Below are 22,705 nucleotides of genomic sequence, written 5' to 3'. Positions count from 1 at the left end.
TCAGAGAGAACTCCTCTAGGTTTAAATGAAGTTTAATCAAATCCATTGTAAAGCAATGCAAATTCTTCCTGCACAGCTACAAGCTTCATCGAAACAGACTCTGAGTGACGCCAAGCCCCGAAAAGCCTCGCCGCACAGCCTCATTGGGACTGATGCCAGATGACACGCTGCCTTGCAAAGCAACGTCACACAGACCTCCAACCAAGGACATATGGTACAATCCTAAGCGGGCCAAACTTGGATCTGTGCCTGGCTTGCACTCTATCATGTTCGGCCTGAATGTGTGCCTTTGTCCCAGTCCAGCGTGACCAGATACCCACAGTTAGTGCTTCCTGCTTCTTGGCACTATTTTTCTTAGATCTTTAAAACTCAATATCTCTGGATCTACCTATTGAAGTTTGTTTATTTTCATCTCATGTTATTTTTTTAAATGTACTCTAAATTGTTTTGGGATTTTTCTTGTGTTGTGTTTTCACTTTATTACTGTTTGTGTGTTGCATAAATACTGAAAACACTGCCTCTAATTTAAGCCTGACCGCTTTTCTGCCAAGTTACCAGAAGGTTAAGCCCCGGTTTAATGTAATGATTTTTGTGGTTCACTATGATGAGGATTATGGTTATTGCTTGAGGAGGGTTTTCACCCCCTCAATCAAAAAACAGATCTCTTACAATAGTTAGTTCAATTTAAGAATGAAACATTAAAAACGAGATTTCACAACAAAAAGGGAAGTTAACACTTAGGAAAAACAGTAGGAAAAATGAAAGAGAGAAACAGGTGAAACAACAACAGAAAAACCATCTAAAAACAAATTAGTGAAGTATGCTAAATAGTAGAAGGGGTCTTAGCCATAAATGTGAAGTTAAAGTGATAGAACAAGTTGAGTATGAGGAGTGGAAAGACACCATAAGGGGTGACCAATCAGAACGCCCAAACCCAAAGACAAAGAAAAGGAAACATGATTAGGAATCTGGATAAATATCTGTAGAAGAATGATAGGCAAATAATAGAGAAAACGAGGAAAAGAATAAAAAAGTATTAAAATACACTTACCTCAAAAGATGGAAATGAAAGAGAGATGCATTTAAAGCCATCAAATAACATAAAATAACAGACAACATTTGACGATGAATAGCCCATTCACAAACATCATTATGACAAATCGATAGTCTGCAAAGAGAACAAAAATACAGTTGAGTGCTATCCAGAAGATAATATTCTAAAACAAAAAGAATAGATACAACAAATATCATCAATGCAGAACTCTACAAAGTAGAGGGAAACAGCATGTGACAAACAAGCAATATATGAAAAATCTTGAGATCAAGTACGGTCAACTTCCATATCATCCAGTTCATGAAGCTGAATAAAGTCACAGAAGATGAGCTGTAGATTCAAAAGTAGTAGTTTTATCTTTATAGGTGACTTTAAATAGGCATTAAATTAAGCTGAATCTAGCATAGCTCACAAAGAAGGGTGCAGGTCCACAAATTCATTCTTTCTATTTGTAATGACTCTTGAGACATTTTGGGAGATTAAAATCTTTTGACCAGACCATAACATTTGCTTTCTTCACTTAGAGACCGAAGAGCCTTCATTAGATCAGTAAACTGCAAAAAAAGAATTATAATGCATCTAGGTTTGAAGTTGAAGCATGGGGAAGAAAGTTGAGGACCATGACGATGAGGGCTTTGGATGTTAATGGTGACATTATCTGATAGTCCACCAATTTTTGGTATGTTAGAACCCAGGAATTATATGATGTCTTCTCCCTCAAAGCCTTCCAGAATGCCATACATTCTGAGATTGTTGCATCTATTATGATTTTCTAAATCTTCTGTTTGTCTTTTGAAAGATGCCATCTCCTTGGTCATCATCAGGTTTTGTGACAATGTTCTGCCTTGTACAAATTTGTTGCTCAACATCTGAAACTCTAGACCCAATAACTGACCACCTCTCCTACTCTTTGTAGAATGTCATCAGTTTCCATGACAAAGAGTTTCACATTTTTTATCTCCTCCATCAGATGCTCTCAGGTGAGTGGAAGAGGAGATTTGGTAGGATAAGTAGGATATTTTTGGGGCTATTTATTACAACTTCCCACTCCTTCCGTACGACAAATAGAGGTTGTGAGTGGCTCTGATACTCGTATCAGGATAGAAGACATCAGGATGGTATTTTCCGCCATAGCACTACAAGCCTCGGTGTTTGGAGATAAATAGGAATAGGAAGTTGCAATAAGCATGTTAGAAGGAATAATTGACCTGTGATTCTGTTTATTTCTTCACGTGAGAGCACATGGTGAGAGCAGATAACTGAGGATAAACTTTTATCCTTTTAATATGTATTGTAAATTGACAATTTTACTGCAGCTGGGTACAATTGAAGTCTTAATCCACTTGCTTGAATTTTGAAGAAATATAATCTAAGTATCAACACTGGTCCAAAAACAATTACCAAGGCGTTGCCCAAAACTCAAGCTGTCATGCCCTGCCCACTTAAAAAAAAAATGTAGAGCCTGTCATATATTTTGTCTAATGTGACAGAAAGCAGGTTTGGGGGATCTGGAACTCAATTGCTGGGCAACAATTTTGTGAGCGCCCAAACTACACCTCTGAAAACTGAATGGTTTTAACCGCAAATAAGGTACCCAATATGAGGCCAGAGGGGGAGTGGAGAGAATTGAATCATGAAAGGGTAATAATTGGTATGTTGAAGAGTATGCAGAGAGACCTCTGGCAGTAAAGATCTGATGTCCGTTGATAGGCTCAGATAGAACAAGGTAAAGTTCAGCTTCACATGGTTTGGATGCATGAACTCCAATAAGCATTCATCATGATTCAAAAGAATTAAAGAACCAGGCAACTCTAGAAAGTCCAATAGGAGGGCTTCAGCCCTTATACCAACAAGAAGATCTTGGTTTGTAATGTATATATTTTTCTTTTAAATGCAGGTCGCCCAGATCCTGATCGGACTGATGCAGATCATCCTGGGCATCATCCTGGCCATCTCTATGAGAGCAATCTTTTCCGTAGGTGTGATCGTCGGCATTCCCTTTTGGGCTGGAATCTTCGTAAGTATAAGAGCTGCAGTAAAGAACAGGGAACATTGGATCGGATGCACACTATGGTCCAGATTTACCAAGTTGTCATGCAACGCAGTACCCAAAGTTACTTTGATGTATTGTGTGAGAGGGAGAGACCAGGAAAGCTCCATCGCCTAAGATATAACACTGTCCTGCTCTCTCCCTAACAGTGGTGCACAATCAGGATGCCTAGCACCATGCACACTACAGTGCAAATGTGACTGTGTCATACCTAGCATAGGGTTTGTACTGGAAGGCTATAAAAATACTATGCCTAGACAAACTTTAAAGTTTTTGCCACTTTGGATGTGTGCTGTATAGTGCAGCACGCATGCAAAGTGGGAAAAGAAAAGGAGAAATAAAAGCATTTCTTCTTTTTATGCCTGCCTCAACGAGGTGTTATTTTTTGGTGCAAAACCCTATCTGCTATTGTCCGTAGATAAGGGTTCGCATCAAAACGATGGTTGTTGCATGGGAACGCCCATGTACCACCCATGGAACGCCCCTTAAAGCAAAGTAATGCAAATCAGCACAACGCTCTGCTTTGTGTTACTTTCAAGAAACTGTCCTAGGCAAAACATATTTTGCAACAGAAAGTAAATTGAAAATAAACATTTTACTTTTGTGATTTTAGCATTTCTGACCCTATTTGTCAAAATCCTGTGCCCCAGCTGGTCCTTCTGCCTCCCTCTTGCAGGGTACTAGCCCTTCATTTTCACTCTTGCATGAAAGTGTGCAGTATCTAAAAGTGGGTCCCCTTACTTATTCCTCTACATGCTGATACAAGGACAGCCCCAGATATAAAAAGCATTGGCAAAGCCAATAGATCTCATCTATGCAAGATCTATTGGCTTGGGCAATGTGTTTTAGCTATGTTGTACACCAGTGGGTGCTGTTCAGCGTGGCTAAAGGTTAGTTGCGTGTCATGGACTAGATTGGGGTATATTAGGGTAGAATGGAATGGGGAAGATTGGAGTAGAGTGGAGTGGGATAGAGAGGGGTAGAGTGGGGTAGATTATAGTGGGGTAGATTAGGGTAGAGTGAAGTAGACTGCAGTGGGGTAGATTGGAGTAGATTGTACTGGAGGAGAGTGCTGTAAATTGGAAGGAGGTAGATTGCAGGGAAGTTGAGGGGGTAGGTTGAAGTGAGGCACATTGAATTGGGGTGGATTACTAGTAGCACTGGGTAGATTGAGGTAGATTGGAGTGGGGTGGATTGGTGTAGAGTAGAGAGGGGTAGGTCAGGGTAGATTGGGGTACAGTGGAGTGGGGTAGATTGGGTGGGGTACTTTGGAGTGGAGTAGATTGGAGTGGGGTGGATTGGGGTACAGTGGTGTGGGGTGGGATAGGTTTCTCCTTGCGCTACCACACTGTGTGCTGCCTAACGCCAACACAGGCACTGTTGTACCATGGTTCAAGGGGTCCTGAGTTACGGGCAGGATTTTTTTCTGGCAAAAAAACAATCCTTGAAGGCATATTTCTTTTTCTATGTGTGCTGCAGAATGCCTCGTGTTACTTTGTATTTACTAAACCACGCAAGTGGCTTTGCATAGCTTAGGAAATACACTTTGCATAGCTTAGAAATTGCTAAAATTGAATTTGTGTCAGGGCTGTGCCATTATAGTGACTCAACCCCGATGCAAAATCATAGTAGATCTAAAGCCAGGAACTCATAGTTCCATTGGCAGTATCTACTGGAGTGAAGTAACATAGGGAATATCACGCCCTAAAAGATATTTTGGAGAAACACGCCAATATTCTACATATTACATGCATGTGTCTCTAAGCACGACTTATAAATATGGTGAATTATTTTATTCCAATTTCTTTAACCTAAATCACTCTTTCATTGATATTCACCAGTTTATCATTTCCGGGTCCCTGTCAACCGCAGCTGAGCGGAACAGAAACATATGTCTGGTAAGTACTATGTATTCTGCAGTCATGTCAGTTTGCGGCCATCATGGTCTATTACTTCGACGTTCTTTGGTAATGTGGCCTGCATACTGAAGGTGCCTCGACAAACCCCGGATTAATGCAGTGGGGTAGCAAATGTGTCTAGCCAGCAGTGGCTCCTCTGCTATGGCGGAGGAGCATCATGCCCTCTGCTGAGTGGCAGCTGAGGGAAACAGGAAAAATAAAATGATAATATATCCATTTTATTTTCCTTTTTCTTTTTCTTTCTGTGGTCGCTAGTGCAAACCAGGTGGGTTAATGATGATACGGAGGAGTAGTGCCCACTGTAAGTGAGCATGACAGTTTGGCTGGCTGTCTAAATCTGGCAAAACCGTCATGCGCACTTAGATCTCTCTACACCCGAGCTGTGCTGCACAGCCGGGTGGAGAAGAGGCACAGGCTCCTAGGACCTGAGCGAGCATAAAACCAGCTCGCTCAGGCCAATCACTGTGCTGCTCTCATGCTGTATTACCAGTATAAGAGCAGCGTGTTGATTGGCGTCTAGGAACCTGAGCAGTTTGCACCAGCCCGTAGGGAATTGGAGTCAGGACTGGAGCAGAAAATTCCAGAGACGGCAGCGGCAGGTAAGTGTTTTTCTATTTTATTTTCTGTGTTGTTTACCCCCGCCACACCTTCCCACCCCTTGTAATGAAGAGCAGCCGCTACTGTGTCTAACGCTGCTGTTTGAATTGTAAAATACAGCAATAAGTACAATTCAATGGGCCCCTACGGTCTCTCGGCCCCGGTGCCACTTTACCAATGGAAGTTACACCCCTGTATATGTGTAGAGTGGGAAGGAAGTGGTGGGGTGTCCAGGCCCTGCCACCCTCTCTCTTATATCTTAGTCTCAACCCTGGCAACAAATGATGGACGTCATCAGCTCCTGACATTACATCTCTTACCATTACCACTACTATCTTACCTCTTCTTCCGTTACCTCAGTCCTCTAAATGTATCATTAGTTATGCTATTATCTCGCAGTCCAATGTTCCCTATAAGGCGCATGCATTATCCCTGTTGAATCGATAACACGGCGAATGCGAAGCAGTGTGTTTGTTCAAAGATGGACTTTGTTTTTGTTTATTTCTGTTCTTTTGGTTGGGACGTCGGTGTGTAATTAAATAAACCCTCTGTCTCAGGCCCTATTAACTTCATGCAAGTTGCTCCCGTTGGGACCATGTGCTGTTGGTGCAGAACGCAGTGCTCAGCATGCCTTCTTGGTCCTATCCCCGGAGGACGTTGGTATCCTAAGGGAGGCCCCTCCAAATGTAAAAGACATCACATAAGCACATGCGGAGTGTTGCATGTGTTGAAGGCTGTTAAAGGCCATTAAACTGCACAAAAAGTTGTCATTTCTGAAAAATATCTTAATTAATGGATGTAACTGATTTCTGTGAAAAAGTGCCACTCATAAGTGTCACACATACAGCCCTGAAATCTCCCAAAACCCACCACTGCAACATGGGATATTCACACAAAGTGAAACTATAATATTGGCATTCAAAGTGGGGAGGATGAGGGGGGGGGTACTACCTGGAGAATCATGTATTTACTGTCATGGGAAAAAACAAAGGTCAGACTTCAGCGCGTGTACCTAGATTTAGTGGCATAGTGAGGCTAAGGATAATGTTTCCAGACTCCCTTGGGCTCCACATTGGACAGGCACTGCAGTGGGATCTGGTGACGCAGCCTCTGCCCTCATGATGCTCAAGCCTGCATCTAACTATGCCTTCCTCCAGTGGCCAGGAGCTATTGTGGAGGGACCATGGTTGTACAGAGGAGTGGTCGCAGTTCCTTATGCAGGTCAAGCTTAAAGCAACACCCGCCCAAACGAAGAAAGGTCTTGAGGTTCTTGTAGGAGGACTGAGAGTTGGTCCCAGGAGCCAGCAGCCTGGGATTCCTGGTTCACAATGAAAGGGAGGGGGTTCCTAAAGTAAAGGGCGCATGAAAAGCACCAGTGAAACGACAACAGTGAGTGAGCTGTTCATTGTATCTTTTTTATATCTCGCCTAGGCAGCGCACATGCGCTGTCCTAGAAGGGCCTTTAGCCATCAGTCTGCTCCTTTTCAAGCACCCTCATGCTTGTGGTGGCATCCACCTTGTGGGAGCCAGCAGCGGCGCGCATGCTAATTGGCCGCTGCTCACTTCCGCAAGGCGGATGATACCACAAGCACGAGTGTGCTTGAAAACAGCTGCTGCTTGTTTGAGTTTCAGCATTAGTCATTCACAGTCATTAAACACAGTGCGGGCCGTGTTTTCTTTTTTCATTCCCCCCTCACTCACTCTCTCTTTCGCTCGCACTCTGTCTCTCACTCTCCCTCTCTTTCTTGTCGCAGGTCGCAGAGAGACAGCAATTTGTCTTACAATTTTCTTTGCAACGACAATTAACAATAGCCTCAATATAAGGTAGACACTACTGAGCCCTAAAATATCACATTATAAGTTTTCCCTTGTGCACGGCTCTCTCTCCAAAGTGTCCCATCACATTCATTGCATTATGTTTGCATGTTACTTTCCTACTACCAGCTGCGGGGCATAAAGTGCATTGAATAACTCAAGCAGTGGCAGTACTTTATCTGGCACGGGCTGCGCTTTTTTTTCATTCCCCCCTCACTCACTCTCTCTTTTGCTCACACTCGCACCACCACCACCACCACGTCCACAACCACCACCACCATGTCCACCGCCACATCCACCACCACCACCACATCCACCACTACCACGACCACGACCACCACCACCACGTCCACCACCACATCCACCACCATGTCCACCACCATGTCCACCACCACGTCCACCACCATCACGTCCACCACCACCACATCCACCACCACCACATCCACCACCACCACCACAACCACAACCACCACATCCACCATGTCCACCACCACCACGTCCACCACCACCATGTCCACCACCACCACCATGTCCACCACCACCATGTCCACCACCACGTCCACCACCACCACATCCACCATGTCCACCACCACATCCACCACGTCCACAAAAACCACATCCACCACCACCACGTCCTCCACCACATCCACCACCACCATGTCCACCACCACCACGTCCACCACGTCCACCACCATCACGTCCACCACCACCACCACCATGTCCACCACGTCCACCACCACCATGTCCACCACCATGTCCACCACCACATCTACCACCACGTCCACCACCACCACGTCCACCACCACCATGTCCACCTGTCAAGAATTCCTGTCATGCGAGGGGAGGAAAACGGTAACCAGCGAAAACGGACTACATCTCCCAGGATGCTTAGCGGTTGAGAGGTTATGTAAACAGGAGAACTGTTACATAACTCAAGGAAAACACGCCCTTATGTAAACAGGAGAGCTGTTACATAACTCAAGGAAAACACGCCCTTATGTAAACAGGAGAGCTGTTACATAACTCAAGGAAAACACACCCTATAAAGGGAGGAACCGGGAGGTACAACGCTGTCGGATATTGTGTTTACACCGACGTACCTGCTTCGTGAAGAGCAGTGTTCCGGAGTGGTGCTCCAGTAAGGCAAGAACGGAGGTAGGTCGAGTCGTTACTCCCTGGGCCGTGTCTTGCCCCATCGTCACCTGTGAAGGACCCGGAAGCTCTACCGGTCAACCATTGAGCTTCGCTTTTTGACTCGGCAGAGTCAAAGCGCAGTGGCGCTTTTGCTGGTTGGAGTCGTAACTCCCAGCCCGACCAGAGATACAGGGACTGCCAGCTGTAACGCACACCAGGAGGTATTTGCCGCGTTACAGACTCGGAAGTCCACAGGATCGATCGAGCGGCTGCTCTCGGTTCAGTCTTCTTGCTTTTGAGTGGGGTATCGGTGACGCATCACCAGGAGGTGACTCCGCGTCCCGGTGCAGTCTGAGGAAGAGGTTGAGCGGCTGCTCCCTTCAGGTAGAGACCCCGGCTGGGTGTTTCCCTGACTCCTCGATTCTCCCCAACACTCTTCGTGCCCCTCACAGCCTACCGATTGGCATTGTCGGCCATTTCATTTCTGCCCTCTGTTGGCATACGCCGGGATCGGCGTATATGCAGAGGACGGTTAGGACCATCCGTGCTGTGGGCTGGTAACGTACTTAGCCTGGAGGATTCCAGTGACTATAACTTTTGTTTATTCTTTGTATTAGTTTTGCCTTCATTAAAATAACTAACTCTTCACAAGTGGTTGCGTCCTCATTATCGTGTCTGTTAAACGATCCTGAGACGTTCAGGGCGTTACAAAATATCCGACCTTAATAACACTAACTGTCTCCCGGTTGATAACAGACATGGCAACACTTGATGATGTGCTGGCTGCTTTAGCGACCGTGCAAGCTGAAGTGGCTGCCTCTAGGCAAGAAACAGCCGATGTAAAAGCCAGACTGGATGCTATCCAATTGGACCCGCTCACGCCCAGCACCTCCCTCACGAACCAGACCCCTGCGGTAGTAGTGGAAATGCCGGTAGCCATCCCCTTGGCAACACCAGAGAGGTACAGTGGGGATCCTAACACAGTGCAGGTATTTCTCACACAAGTGGCGCTACATTTATCGTGCAAACCAAAGGCGTTCCCCACGAGCCAGGCTCGTGTGGCTTTCTTTATTTCCTATTTGGCTGGAAACGCGGCACAATGGGCCGTACCTCTGGTGAGCAGGGACGACCCCATCTTATGCGATTGGGGTGCTTTTCGCGAGGAATTCCTGAAGGTATTCGACAGAAGGGCTGACTCGTACACGGCGGACCGTGAAATGCTTGAGTTGAGACAGGGATCCAACGACCTGGTGCAGTATCTCAACGCGTTCCGAAGGCTGGTTGCGGAAACCAAGTGGCCTGTTGCTAAACAGACGGCGCTCTTCCATCAAGGGCTGTGCGATGAGCTCAAGGACGCCGTGGCTCATATTGACCCTCAACCCAAGACATGTGAGGGCCTTATCAACCTGGTATTACGGCTGGAACATAGGCTAAGTGAAAGAAAGGGGGATCATGGGAGAAAAGGAAAATCCTTTCCATCCTATGTGATGGTGGGAAGTCCTGAAACTTCCACCGCATCCAAGGGAGAACCCATGGACATCGGCGCAATACGAGCGAGCCTCACAGCCACGGAGAAAGAGTCACGCCGTAAACAAGGATTGTGCCTATATTGTGGCAAAAAAGGCCACTACGTACGTGAATGCCCTGCCAAACCGAAGACGTCACGTTATCGGGCCAACCGGTCGGTAACAGCCGTGGTGGACATACCGGCGGAAAACTAGAGGACTCCCAGACCAAAGAAGGGGCATTTCGGAGTCACTCATCCATCCCTTCACTTTCCAACTCGGTCACTAAGGGACAACGACACCTGTTTCTCACGGTGCACGTGGGAGTGCATGACCAGTGGATACCCGTTGTGGCCATGGTGGATTCAGGGGCCACTGGCATGTTTATGGACCACAACGAGGCATGCAGGCTAGGGCTAGTGCTTCTTCCCAAAGCTGTACCCGAAGACGTCTATGCTGTAGACGGAAGGCGATTGGTGACGGGGCCCATCGGGCAGCACACGGGGGTCCTTCCGATGAGATATGGGAGGAACCATTTGGAACAAATCGATTTTAACATCATCCGAGCGCCCCAATATGGCGTCATATTGGGATTGCCGTGGCTACAGAAACACAACCCTGCTGTGGATTGGCCAACACATCGCATCGAAATGACGTCACAGTATTGCATCTTGCATTGTGGAATAAGAACGGAATCCCTTGACGCAGATGAGAGCGGGAGTCAGACGGTGGCTACAGCGGCAGAAAAAGATGTGGCTCTCCCCCATGCTTATCACAGTTTTGAGGACGTATTTGATGAGGTGAAGGCGGAAGTGCTACCACCACATAGACAGTTTGACTGCCAGATCGACCTGGTGCCAGGGGCCAGCGTTCCCAGCGGCAGGCTGTATGCCCTGACGGAGCCTGAAAACGTGCATCTCCGGGGGTACCTGGATAAACTCCTCAAGCTAGGATTCATCCGCCCGTCCAAGTCTCCGGCCGCCTCGCCGCTCTTCTTCATCCCGAAGGCTAATGGGGAGCTGAGAGCCTGTGTGGACTTTAGGGCATTGAATGCGATAACCATAAAAAATCGGTACCCCTTGCCTCTCATCAGTGTACTTCTGGAACAGGTCAAGAAAGCTCGTATCTACACCAAGTTGGATTTGAAAGGGGCATATCATCTGGTGCGCATGAGGGACGGAGACGAGCGGAAGACCGCCTTTAAGACCAGGTTCGGCCTTTTTGAGTACCTCGTCATGCCGTTCGGTCTGTGCAACGCCCCGGCAGCCTTTCAGTACTTTTTGAATGAGGTATTCAGAGAGGAGTTGGATATCTACGTGGTCGTATATATCGACGACATCCTCATCTATTCGTCCAGTGTGGAGGAGCACGTACACCACGTCAAAGCTGTGCTCCAAAAGCTGAGGGAAAACATGCTGTTTTGTAAACTCAGCAAGTGTGACTTCCACGTCACATCCGTGGAATTCCTCGGAGTGATGCTGAGTCCGGAGGGACAGGAGATGGCAGAACGAAAGATCAAGGCGGTGAAAGAATGGCCGGTGCCCCAAAGCGTGAAGGACGTCCAAAGTTTCATTGGCTTCGCCAACTTTTACAGGTGGTTTATAGATGGATTTTCAGGATTGGTGGCCCCAATCACACAGCCACTGAGGAAGTCCAAGGAGTTTGTCTGGTCCCCTGAAGCGAACAAAGCCTTTGAGGCCCTGAAAAGCGCCTTTGGTAAGGCGCCGGTGTTGGCTCACCCCGATCCGGATCTCCCCTACGTGGTGGAAGCGGACGCATCGGATGTGGCGCTGGGGGCTATCTTGTCCCAACGCAACCACGACACAGGGGTGCTTCATCCCGTTGCGTACATGTCCCGCAAACTCAACGACGCCGAACGCAACTACCATATTGCGGAGAAGGAGCTTCTCGCAATCAAGGACGCCTTCACCGAATGGAGGCATTGGTTGATGGGGGCAAGACATGTGGTATCGGTGTACACTACCATCGGAACCTACAGTTCATGACGGCCACAAGACACCTTTCTCCCAGGCAGCTGCGGTGGATGATCTTCTTTGCGGGGTTCAACTTCCGCATCACATATCGGCCGGGGACGGAAAACCGGAAGGCGGACGCCCTGTCCCGTCAATCTGCAGTTAAGGAACCATTGCCTACGACCGAGCGTTCCATCATTTCCCCGAGGATGGTATTGGGGGTTATCCAACCGGATACTTTCCTGAGGGGAATAAAGAGAGGGATCAGGTCAGTCGCATGGCAGAGGTGGCTCCTCAGTCACAGAGAATGGCAGCTGAAGGACGGGATACCCCTGAAGGGCAGGTGCCTATTGATACCCACGCATAGGCTAAGGAAACAAGCATTCATCTGGTGCCATGACTCTCCATGCGCAGGTCATTTGGGCTTTGAAAAAACGGTGGCTAGCATGGGACGGCATTTCTGATGGCCGACCATGAGAGTGGATGTCAGGAGGTGGGGACAGGAGTGTCCTACGTGTGCTACCATGAAGGCCGACCATGGCCGAACCCAAGGGCTCTTACATCCACTTCCGACCCCGGATAGACCATGGGATAGCATATCACTGGACTTCGTGGTGGGCCTACCGGTAGACCAGGGGATGACGGCAATACTGGTGGTGGTGGATTACTTGACGAAAATGGGGCACTTCATCCCCTGCAAGAGAGTCCCTACGGCCGGGGAATTGGCGTCACTACTCCTAAAGAATGTGGTACGACTGCATGGATTACCTGGGGTGATCGTGTCGGACCGGGGGTCGCAGTTTACTGCGCAATTCTGGAAGACTTGGTGCACTGCGCTGCATGTTAAGACCGCCCTGTCCACCAGCTACCACCCTCAAACGGACGGCCAAACCTAGCGCCTGAACCAAACGCTCAAACAGTATCTGCGATGTTTTGTGGACCAGGGCAGGGAAGAATGGGTCGACTTGCTATGGGTTGCAGAGATAGCCTATAACAACGCCACTCACAGCTCCACACAGTCATCTCCGTTCTATAGCAACTATGGCCAACATCCCAGGTTCTTGCCATTTCTACATCCGTTCAGAGAGGACAGGATTCCCGCCACAGCGGACAGGGTGGCACACATAAAAGACACGTTGATGCGCTCAAGGGCTGTCCTAATAGAGGCCAAGAGAAGATACAAGGCTGCGGCAGACAGGAAGAGAAGGCCCGGGCCACTGTACCGCACTGGAGACTACGTCTGGATATCCACAAGAAACATGAGGTTTCGAAAGAACGGTGTGTTCCATCCCAAGTACATGGGCCCCTATCGAATTACCAAGTGTATGGGTCCCGTGAACGTGAAGGTGTGCTTGCCCCAGTCATTGCGGATACACCCTGTCTTTCATGTATCATTGCTCAAACCAGCACCCTCCAAGCCGTCTGGGACACCTAGGCCGGTATGCGTGGAGTCGGAGGTGGAGTATGAAGTGTCGGGCATACGGGCGTCCAAATGGCGCAGGGGGAAGCTGTGGTACCTGGTTGCGTGGAAGGGCTATGGCCCGGAGGAGCAATCATGGGAACCGGCTGAAGGGGTTCATGCTCCGCGCTTGGTCTCCTTGTTCCATCGGCGTTTTCCTGCCAGCGCTGGACCCGTGGGGAGCCGCTGAGAGGGAGGATGTACTGTCAAGAATTCCTGTCATGCGAGGGGAGGAAAACGGTAACCAGCGAAAACGGACTATATCTCCCAGGATGCTTAGCGGTTGAGAGGTTATGTAAACAGGAGAACTGTTACATAACTCAAGGAAAACACGCCCTTATGTAAACAGGAGAGCTGTTACATAACTCAAGGAAAACACGCCCTTATGTAAACAGGAGAGCTGTTACATAACTCAAGGAAAACACGCCCTATAAAGGGAGGAACCGGGAGTTACAACGCTGTCGGATATTGTGTTTACACCGACGTACCTGCTTCGTGAAGAGCAGTGTTCCGGAGTGGTGCTCCAGTAAGGCAAGAACGGAGGTAGGTCGAGTCGTTACTCCCTGGGCCGTGTCTTGCCCCATCGTCACCTGTGAAGGACCCGGAAGCTCTACCGGTCAACCATTGAGCTTCGCTTTTTGACTCGGCAGAGTCAAAGCGCAGTGGCGCTTTTGCTGGTTGGAGTCGTAACTCCCAGCCCGACCAGAGATACAGGGACTGCCAGCTGTAACGCACACCAGGAGGTGTTTGCCGCGTTACAGACTCGGAAGTCCACAGGATCGATCGAGCGGCTGCTCTCGGTTCAGTCTTCTTGCTTTTGAGTGGGGTATCGGTGACGCATCACCAGGAGGTGACTCCGCGTCCCGGTGCAGTCTGAGGAAGAGGTTGAGCGGCTGCTCCCTTCAGGTAGAGACCCCGGCTGGGTGTTTCCCTGACTCTTCGATTCTCCCCAATACTCTTCGTGCCCCTCACAGCCTACCGATTGGCATTGTCGGCCATTTCATTTCTGCCCTCTGTTGGCATACGCCGGGATCGGCGTATATGCAGAGGACGGTTAGGACCATCCGTGCTGTGGGCTGGTAACGTACTTAGCCTGGAGGATTCCAGTGACTATAACTTTTGTTTATTCTTTGTTTTAGTTTTGCCTTCATTAAAATAACTAACCCTTCACAAGTGGTTGCGTCCTCATTATCGTGTCTGTTAAACGATCCTGAGATGTTCAGGGCGTTACACCACCACCACGTCCACACCACCATGTCCACCACCACCACGCCCGCCACCATAACGTCATCCACCACCGACCACCACCACGTCCACCACCACCACGTCCACTGCCACGACATCACCACCACCACCACATCCAACACCATGTCCACCACCACATCCACCACCACCACGTCCACCACCACGTCCTCCACCACCACATCCACCACCACCATGTCCACCACCACATCCACCACCACCACATCCACCACCACCATGTCCACCACATCCACCACCACCACGTCCACCACATCCACCACCACCATGTCCACCACCACCACATCCACCACCACGTCCACCACCTCCATGTCCGCCACGTCCACCACCAGCACCACTACCACGTCCACCACCACCACGTCCACCACCACCACCTCCACCACCACCACATCCACCAACACCACGTCCACCAACACCACCACGTCCACCACCACCACATCCACCACCACAACATCCACCACCACCACCACATCCACTACCAAGTCCACCACCACCACCACGTCCAACACCACGTCCACCACCACCATGTCCACCACCATGTCCACCACCACATCCACTACCAAGTCCACCACCACCACCACCATGTCCACCACGTCCACCAACCCATCCACCAACCCATCCACCACCACCACATCTACCACATCCACAACCCCCACCACGTCCACCACCACCACGTCCACCACCACCACATCCACCACCACCACATCCACCACCACCACCATGTCCACCACCACGTCCACCACCACCATGTCCACCACCACGTCCACCACATCCACCACCACTACGTCCACCACGTCTACCACCACGTCCACCACCACATCCGCCACTACCACATTCACCACCACGTCCACCACCACCACGTTCACCACCACCACGTCCACCACCACCACCACATCCACCACCTCCATAGCCAATAGGTCTCACCTTTGGGACCTTATAAGTGTTTAGCCATGCAACATTTGATGTTGTTGCACCAAGGATATTGTGTTGGATAACTAAACAATTATAAGATCCCAAAGGCGAGACCTATTGGCTATGCCAATACTTGCTGTATAACATGCTTCTGAAGCACAGTTCACATCTCAGCAATGACAATCGGAAGCGCAAGCATTTCTCATTTCAAAGTGAAACATAGAGACGCGCTAGCGTCATGCTAAGGTTGGCTCCAGCAATGTCCCTCCATTGATCAGCGCTGGTCCACCATTCCAATCGCTCCCTTGCCAGTGAAGGCGATGAGAAATATCTTCATGCCGGACCAGGGTAACTAATTTAGCCACAGGGAGCTCACCACACCTCTCAGCAGTGCCTCTAAGATTCTTGGTGTGAGTTGGTAATTTCTTCTGTGGGCAGTCCATGCTTCTGGACAGTATGTGAAGTAGGCACCTGCAGCTGAGTTCCTTCCTCTCAGGGATACATCCGGTACCTGTCTCGCAGCAGAGCAGGCACACTCCTGAGGCAGACCCACACCGGTCAATGAGAGGCCCTGAAACTCTGTCTGTCAGGTTCAATCCTTCTCTTATACCCCTTTCAAAGGCAGAGTTGGCATTATACAACCAATTTGAGGGTAATTCCTTCACTTTGTGTTTTCTTCTCTGTAAAATGTCACTTCAGCACAACTAAAGAGAGCCTTTTCTCTATCCTCGACACTTCAGAGTCTGTTGCAACACAAAAGCCTCAGGAATGCTCACAAATACACAACGCTAGAGTGACGGGCTACGTGTAACCTTTATCTGCTTCAGCTTGCTTGCAGTAGCAATCCAAGATGGATTCTACTGGAAAACAGTCATTAAGTCACTACTCCACTGGCGCATACCTTTGTCTACCTATACGCCATGCAAGGAACATTCCCATCCCAAAATCATGGAACTCTGCTTTCAGTGTATTAACATAGTCAACTGTCTCAAAAGCACTGGGTCCTATCATCTGCACACAACACATAGGGCTATAATATAAAACCTTATTTATTCTCTGTTGTTTTAGATCTTTCATAACCTTGTTTATTTGTCTGTTGCTTTTGATATTTCATTATTTTCCCTTTTCTCTACATTCACTTCCTTCTACTCTATTATTTTTGTTCTACTTGTCCACCTCTGCACCATTTGATCTGCATGCTGTACATTCATTTATCTACAACCTTGTCATAACTTCACTAAAATCTATTTTCCAGACCTCTTAATGTGAACCTGCACCTAGCACCATGATTGAATCTAACCTAACCCTAAACTTTATTGAGATAAAATATCCATACATAGCTTTTATGCCTCTGTACTGAAAGGACACACATTGATTAAGAGACTGACATATTGGAAGGTGGTAGAGGAAGCAAAGGAAAGAAGTATGTCTAGCTAGTGACTGTTAATGTAAAAACCCCAAACTTTTTTTTCGTGCAGGTGAAGGGCAGTCTGGGAATGAACATCATCAGCTCCATCGCAGCTTTCCTTGGCTTCATCTTCTATGCAATCGACTTAGGTATCTGCTCTATATATGGCTGGTACTCCGAAGGAGGGTACGGTGGGATGTACGAGGACCATTCAAGGAGAATCGCCCAAAGCTTCGTGGTAAGTTGGGATGTACGATGACTCTCCCAGGAGAATCGCCCAAAGCTTCGTGGTAAGTTGGGATGTACGATGACACTCCCAGGATAATTGCCCAAAGCTTCGTGGTAGGTTGGGATGTGCTATGACTCTCCCAGGAGAAGTGCCCAGAGCTTTGTGGTAAGTTGGGAAGTACGATGGCTCTCTCAGGAGAATCGCCCAGAGCTTTGTGGTAAGTTGGGATGTATGATGATTCTCCCAGGAGAATTGCCCAGAGCTTTGTGGTAAGTTGGGAAGTACGATGACTCTCCAAGGAGAATCTCCCAGAGCTTTGTGGTAAGTTGTCTACTTTAATGGAAGAAAGCCCTTCGGTGAGCATAATTGTGGATACATAGAAGCACAAGAGAACACTATTCCTTATTTTAGTACACAAGTTACAAGTAGAAACAGCAGGGGTCCACTAGGAGTAGCACCTACACTGCTCATCTTGACTTCAATTTGCATGCTGCTTCTATAGAGGACTTTTTAAATGATTCCTAATGAGCTTTACTTTTATGTTTTTCTAGGTTGGTCTATTAAACAAGTTACCTCACTGTTAGGTTGTTTGTGTGTTTGGTCTACCCTGTATCCTAATGAAGGAAACCAACCACTGTGTAGATAGTTATATTTTTTACATTTCTGGTCCTGAAGAATTGCCATTTGGTCCTGCGACAACCCAGGCAAGAAACATGTTGACCTCTAGACTATAGCCACTGCTGAACATTACATCAGTACTGTGCCATTACCGCTTTTAACTAGGATTAGTGGACTTGCTGATTAAAATTAATTTTGAGGACCACTATATCCAAATGTACTATTTTCCCCCCACTTTGCACCCACACTTTTGATACTCATCTACACCACAAGGCCCTATACCTGCACCGCAACTTACTGCATTGGGAATAAAAGATCTTCGAAAAAGAGCCCCTCATAGGGTGCCCGTCAGGCTTTGCAGCCCCGGCCTGACTAAGTGCATGCCCTATGATGAAGCATGATACTCAGCCGGGTGAGTGAGGGCCCTAGTTCCTATAGTGGGATACTCCTTCTCCTCTTTTGGGACATTAACTCACACCAACCAGTCCTCTCAGTTTCCGTTCTTTTCCATCCTACACTTTCTAGGAACTGCCTACCTTTGTTGTGATCCATATCTACCAGGCCATGCAAATCCACTTTGCGTGACTTTTCATGGCCTCACAGATATGGTGTAAGGGAGTGGTTCCCAAACTTTTGACTACTGAGGACCCCCATTGAGTCACCACTGGAAGCCGGGGACCCCCAAGCAATTTGCAGGATTTAAATTTCAAACATTAAAACAGTAATTCGAAAAAAATAAACAAACGTGATCACACAAAACAAATGCTCAAATTACTAAGGATTTTAGTGGCATATTTACAAGTCCCAATCGCCATGGGAACGTCACTTTTTGCAATGTTCCTGTGGCAATAGGGTCTTTGCCTTATTTACAAGGCAGCGTTAAGCCACAATAAGTGGCTTAACGCTGCCTTGTAAATAAGGACCCCTTTCACGCAATGCTCAGTGTGAAAAGGGTGGGCAGTGGGAGTTGCAGCGGGCATTTCACTCCAACACCCATTGATTTTGACGCTGCCCTCTACTTACAAGGTCAGCTTAAATAGGAGACAGCACCAAAATTATGACCATGAAAAACCTGGTCTTAACTTGGCGAAATGAGGAGAAATGCATTTTTTCTCCTCGTTTTTGCTTTTTCTAACGGAAAAAGCAAAACACCTTGGACTGTTTATGTTCAGGATGGTGACCCTTCCTGCTACAATCTTTAATAAAAATGACGTTTTGTAACTTCCATGTGTGCTGCATTAGGCAGCACACATAGAAGTGACAAAAAGGCATTACAAAATTGTTCATGTGCAGGAAGTGGGCACATAGCAGCATCAGGATAATGATAGACTGGGAATAAACATATGTTGCTAACTTTTACCATGCAGTTTGCAAGCAGCTCTTTGACAGTTCATAGGACACTGTGCTAGATTACGATTGTCCCTTATGAATGCACAGTGACAAAAGAATCTCTGTGACAAAATCAGTAGCCCACTCACCTATGCACATAAAATACTGTTTTTTGAAATGCATTGTACACGTTCTTTGCAGTAGGCATATTAACCCTCTGTGTCACATTAGATAAGTCAAAGCTGTCACTAGACAAAACTCTCATCTCTCTCCAGCAGGTACATTAATCACTGGCATTTTCTTGACACTTTTATAGTTGCTCGAAAACTGCTAATTTGACAAGGAACTTTGCAGTGCTTTTAAAACTGCTGTCTGCGGACCCCCTGGGAATGTGCCACGGACCCCTGGGGGTCCCGGACCCCAGTTTGGGAAACACTGGTGTAAGGCAACACAGCATAAGTCAATGAGTTGCCTTACACTGCATTAGGGGGGAATTGCATGGGGGTTCCGGAGGGTTCTCCCCTGCAGCACCCATGGGTTTTGATACAGTCCCAGATTCACAAGGATCTGTAAACCTGGGACTACAACAAAACTGTATGCCTCCCCAGGGGGGCTTAGTGGGGAGGAATATCTTTATTTCTCCCCACTAAGTTAAATGGAGGAAAATGCCTCCATGGATGAATTTTGTTTAGGAAGGTGTCCCATCCTGCACAAAAACAGTCCTGCCAGCAAAGCAGATACCCTTGCACCATTGTGCAAGGGTGCCTGCATTGGCGCTAGGCACCAAATTGTGAGCAGTACTTTTGGGAAATGCCTATCCAACTTAAATCCAGCACATTGATCTGTTAATTATTCAAATACACTAATCTGCTTATTGTGTATGTTGAAAAAAACTGCACTCTGCTATTTAGGTGCAATATAAATGTAGGCATTTATTTTGTGAACAGAAAATGAGAAGCCTCGCTGGCAGGGGTTCCCTTGGCTAGTGCCAAACAGTGGAGCCAACGAGTCCTGAACTAACCTCAATTTATGCACTGTACAGTGGGCATGGCTAGAAAATAAAATGTGCAGTTAGACACACACATGCTAGAAACTATTGCTCTACTAGAGGCTGTGTTGCTGTTGGAGAAGCCCTTCAGCACTTGATATAGAGCCTCCTGTTCACCAGCTCATCCCTTTCCCTGACTCCTCACTTGATGTGCCAAGTCCAGTCCTTTCCCTCATGTGCCCACAGACACCGATGATGTGGACTCAGCCATGAAGGGCCTGGTTAGTGTCCCTGGCAACTCCCCGGTTTGTTCTCCCCTACCACAATACACCACCTTGATACTCCTCGTCTCCAGCTTCATGTTTTCCTTCTCCAACATTCCTAGGTATAGGCATTCAACTCTCATGTTATGGTTCTTGCTTAAGGCCCCTGTGGTGTCCCAGTGCTACGCAGGCAGCACTTTATCTACCACAACAGTCTACTAAAGACATTAAAGAAAATAACATATATGTGGAGGAAAAACATAATTTCATACTTCAAGTTCCATTACCACAATTAATCAAAGAGAGAAACATTGTCATTGGCAGCAAAACACAACCGTTAGCCCTTTCATATACTAGTGACTTTTTCAGAGATCTGTTTATGCTTTTCCAGACACCTCAGTGCTACACTCTCACCCAATGAGGGTGCAGACTTTTTCTTTGGATGCCAGTGCCGGTCCAGGGCAAAGTCCCAGTTCTTCAGGCTATCAGTTCACCAATTATTTGTTATTTCTGCAATAGCAGTGGTTTGTTCACCAGGACTGTATCCACCCCTGCACTTCTCAATCTGAGGCGCTTGCCCCATAGTTATGAAAAGCATGCCAATGTAACTGTGAGGTCCTCTGTTCTGCCTCCTGCATTGAGTAACAACAAAGTCCTGGGTGTGCAGACTGGCAGGTGCACCATCCTACCACAGCTGGGGCCACCCAGGAATATGCCCTGCTTCCACAGATGAAGTTCAAGTGGTAGGATTTGGTTTTCAGGAAGAGGTCTTCTATGCAGTCACTGGTCATGCCTCCAGGTGCCGTGCAGGTATTGACTTCACATATGAGGCCACTATTCATTATATCCAGATGCACAGCAGAGAAATCGATGCTTTACTTGAAAGGGGCCTCTGCATAAGATGATCCAGCACAAGGGCCCTCGGTGGCAAGCAAGAACACAGTTTGGCTCAGTCATAATAACTTGTAAACTCAAAACAATTTTTGGCAGACACTTTAACATTTTAAATGCCGCTGTCGACACTTTCTCAAAGTTAACACTACCTTTACAGTGCAACCGACTAGAACATGTTGATGGCAGCACAAGAAAAGAAAATGCCTTCGGTAAAAACAACACAAGCATTTTCTTATCTAAAAGCAAAGTCTGATTGCAAGGGAGAATCCTTCCTCTTGTCCAGAGTATGATTTTCTTTTATTTGGCTGTAAAGCCAACGAGCACAGCGCTCTGATGTCATGTCACAGGAAAACAAATTGAAAGTAGACCGTGTTAATTGCATGGTCAACTTTCACTTTTGATCAGTGTCAGAGGGGGCACAGCTCTACCCGAGCACCAATGTTTGCAGGAGAGGCAGCAATGGAAAGGAGACAATGTCAATCCTTGTCAGGGTGAGGCTCAACCCTCTGGTAGCTTGGCACAGAGCAGGCAGGATTAATGTAGAGGCAATGTGTAAAGTATTTGTGCAACACTTCAAACAGTGATAAAGTGAGAACACCACACAAAAAGGATCCCACACCAAATTAAAAAGATAGAACTTTCTATAATAAGTGACAGAAGACCAGAACAACAAAAATCCAATCAGTAGAACCGGAGTTATGCATTTGTAAATGTTTTAGTGGAAATAGCACACCAAAGCACAAAATGTGGATATCTGGTTGCACCGGGCTGAGAGAAACTTACACTTTCTTGATGGAGTACGGGCTGGCTACACGGAATTTAGGCCAGCTGAACAGAGTTCCTTAGATCCTAGTTTGCAGAGCATTGGGAGGATCCATGTTGGAGATGCGTTGCGCAGCCGTAGTAATGCGTCAGATCTGAGATGCGACACTCAGTCGGGGGATGCGTCGTTGTTGAGAGTGCCGTGGAGAAGAGTTGTAAGGGCCTGCGCCGACGGTGCACCACACAGCTGCAGTTCCAATGGGCTTCGATTTTGGTTTTTTAGCCAGGTCCTATCCACTCAGCAGCTGCGAAGTGTTGGTTCTGCTCTAGTTTGTGCCGTGCAGCAGAGAAGATGTGTCAGCTCCACTGGATCCACAGGCTGCCAGAACAGCTTAGGCCCATCTCCAAGGTTCCAGGACTGGGGTGGCACCACTTGGCAGGGTAGACTCAAAGATGGCAGAGTTCAGGTGCAAGTGTAAGGTTGTTGGAAGCCTCTTATGTCTCTGAGGCTTCAGATCAGGAGGCCAGGCAACTAG

The 22,705-nt window shown here is 47.6% G+C and overlaps 1 protein-coding gene across 4 annotated transcripts in view; it reads left to right on the top strand.

The window, feature by feature from the left end:
* Positions 1-22,705, top strand: part of LOC146853997 (membrane-spanning 4-domains subfamily A member 12-like) — a 93,186-nt gene that overhangs the window by 55,771 nt on the left and 14,710 nt on the right. For all 4 annotated transcript variants that reach the window (XM_085650467.1, XM_085650466.1, XM_085650464.1 and 1 more), the window contains 3 exons: positions 2,952-3,071; positions 4,946-5,002; positions 17,157-17,324. In XM_085650467.1, coding sequence (XP_085506593.1) covers positions 2,952-3,071; positions 4,946-5,002; positions 17,157-17,324 — 345 coding nt within the window. The remainder of the gene's footprint in view (positions 1-2,951; positions 3,072-4,945; positions 5,003-17,156; positions 17,325-22,705) is intronic.

Source organism: Triturus cristatus, chromosome 4_1 (assembly GCF_964204655.1).
Source record: "Triturus cristatus chromosome 4_1, aTriCri1.1, whole genome shotgun sequence".
Lineage (NCBI taxonomy): Eukaryota > Metazoa > Chordata > Amphibia > Caudata > Salamandridae > Triturus > Triturus cristatus.
Note: the sequence above shows the minus strand (reverse complement) of the source record. Positions and strands in the feature narration are given on the sequence as shown.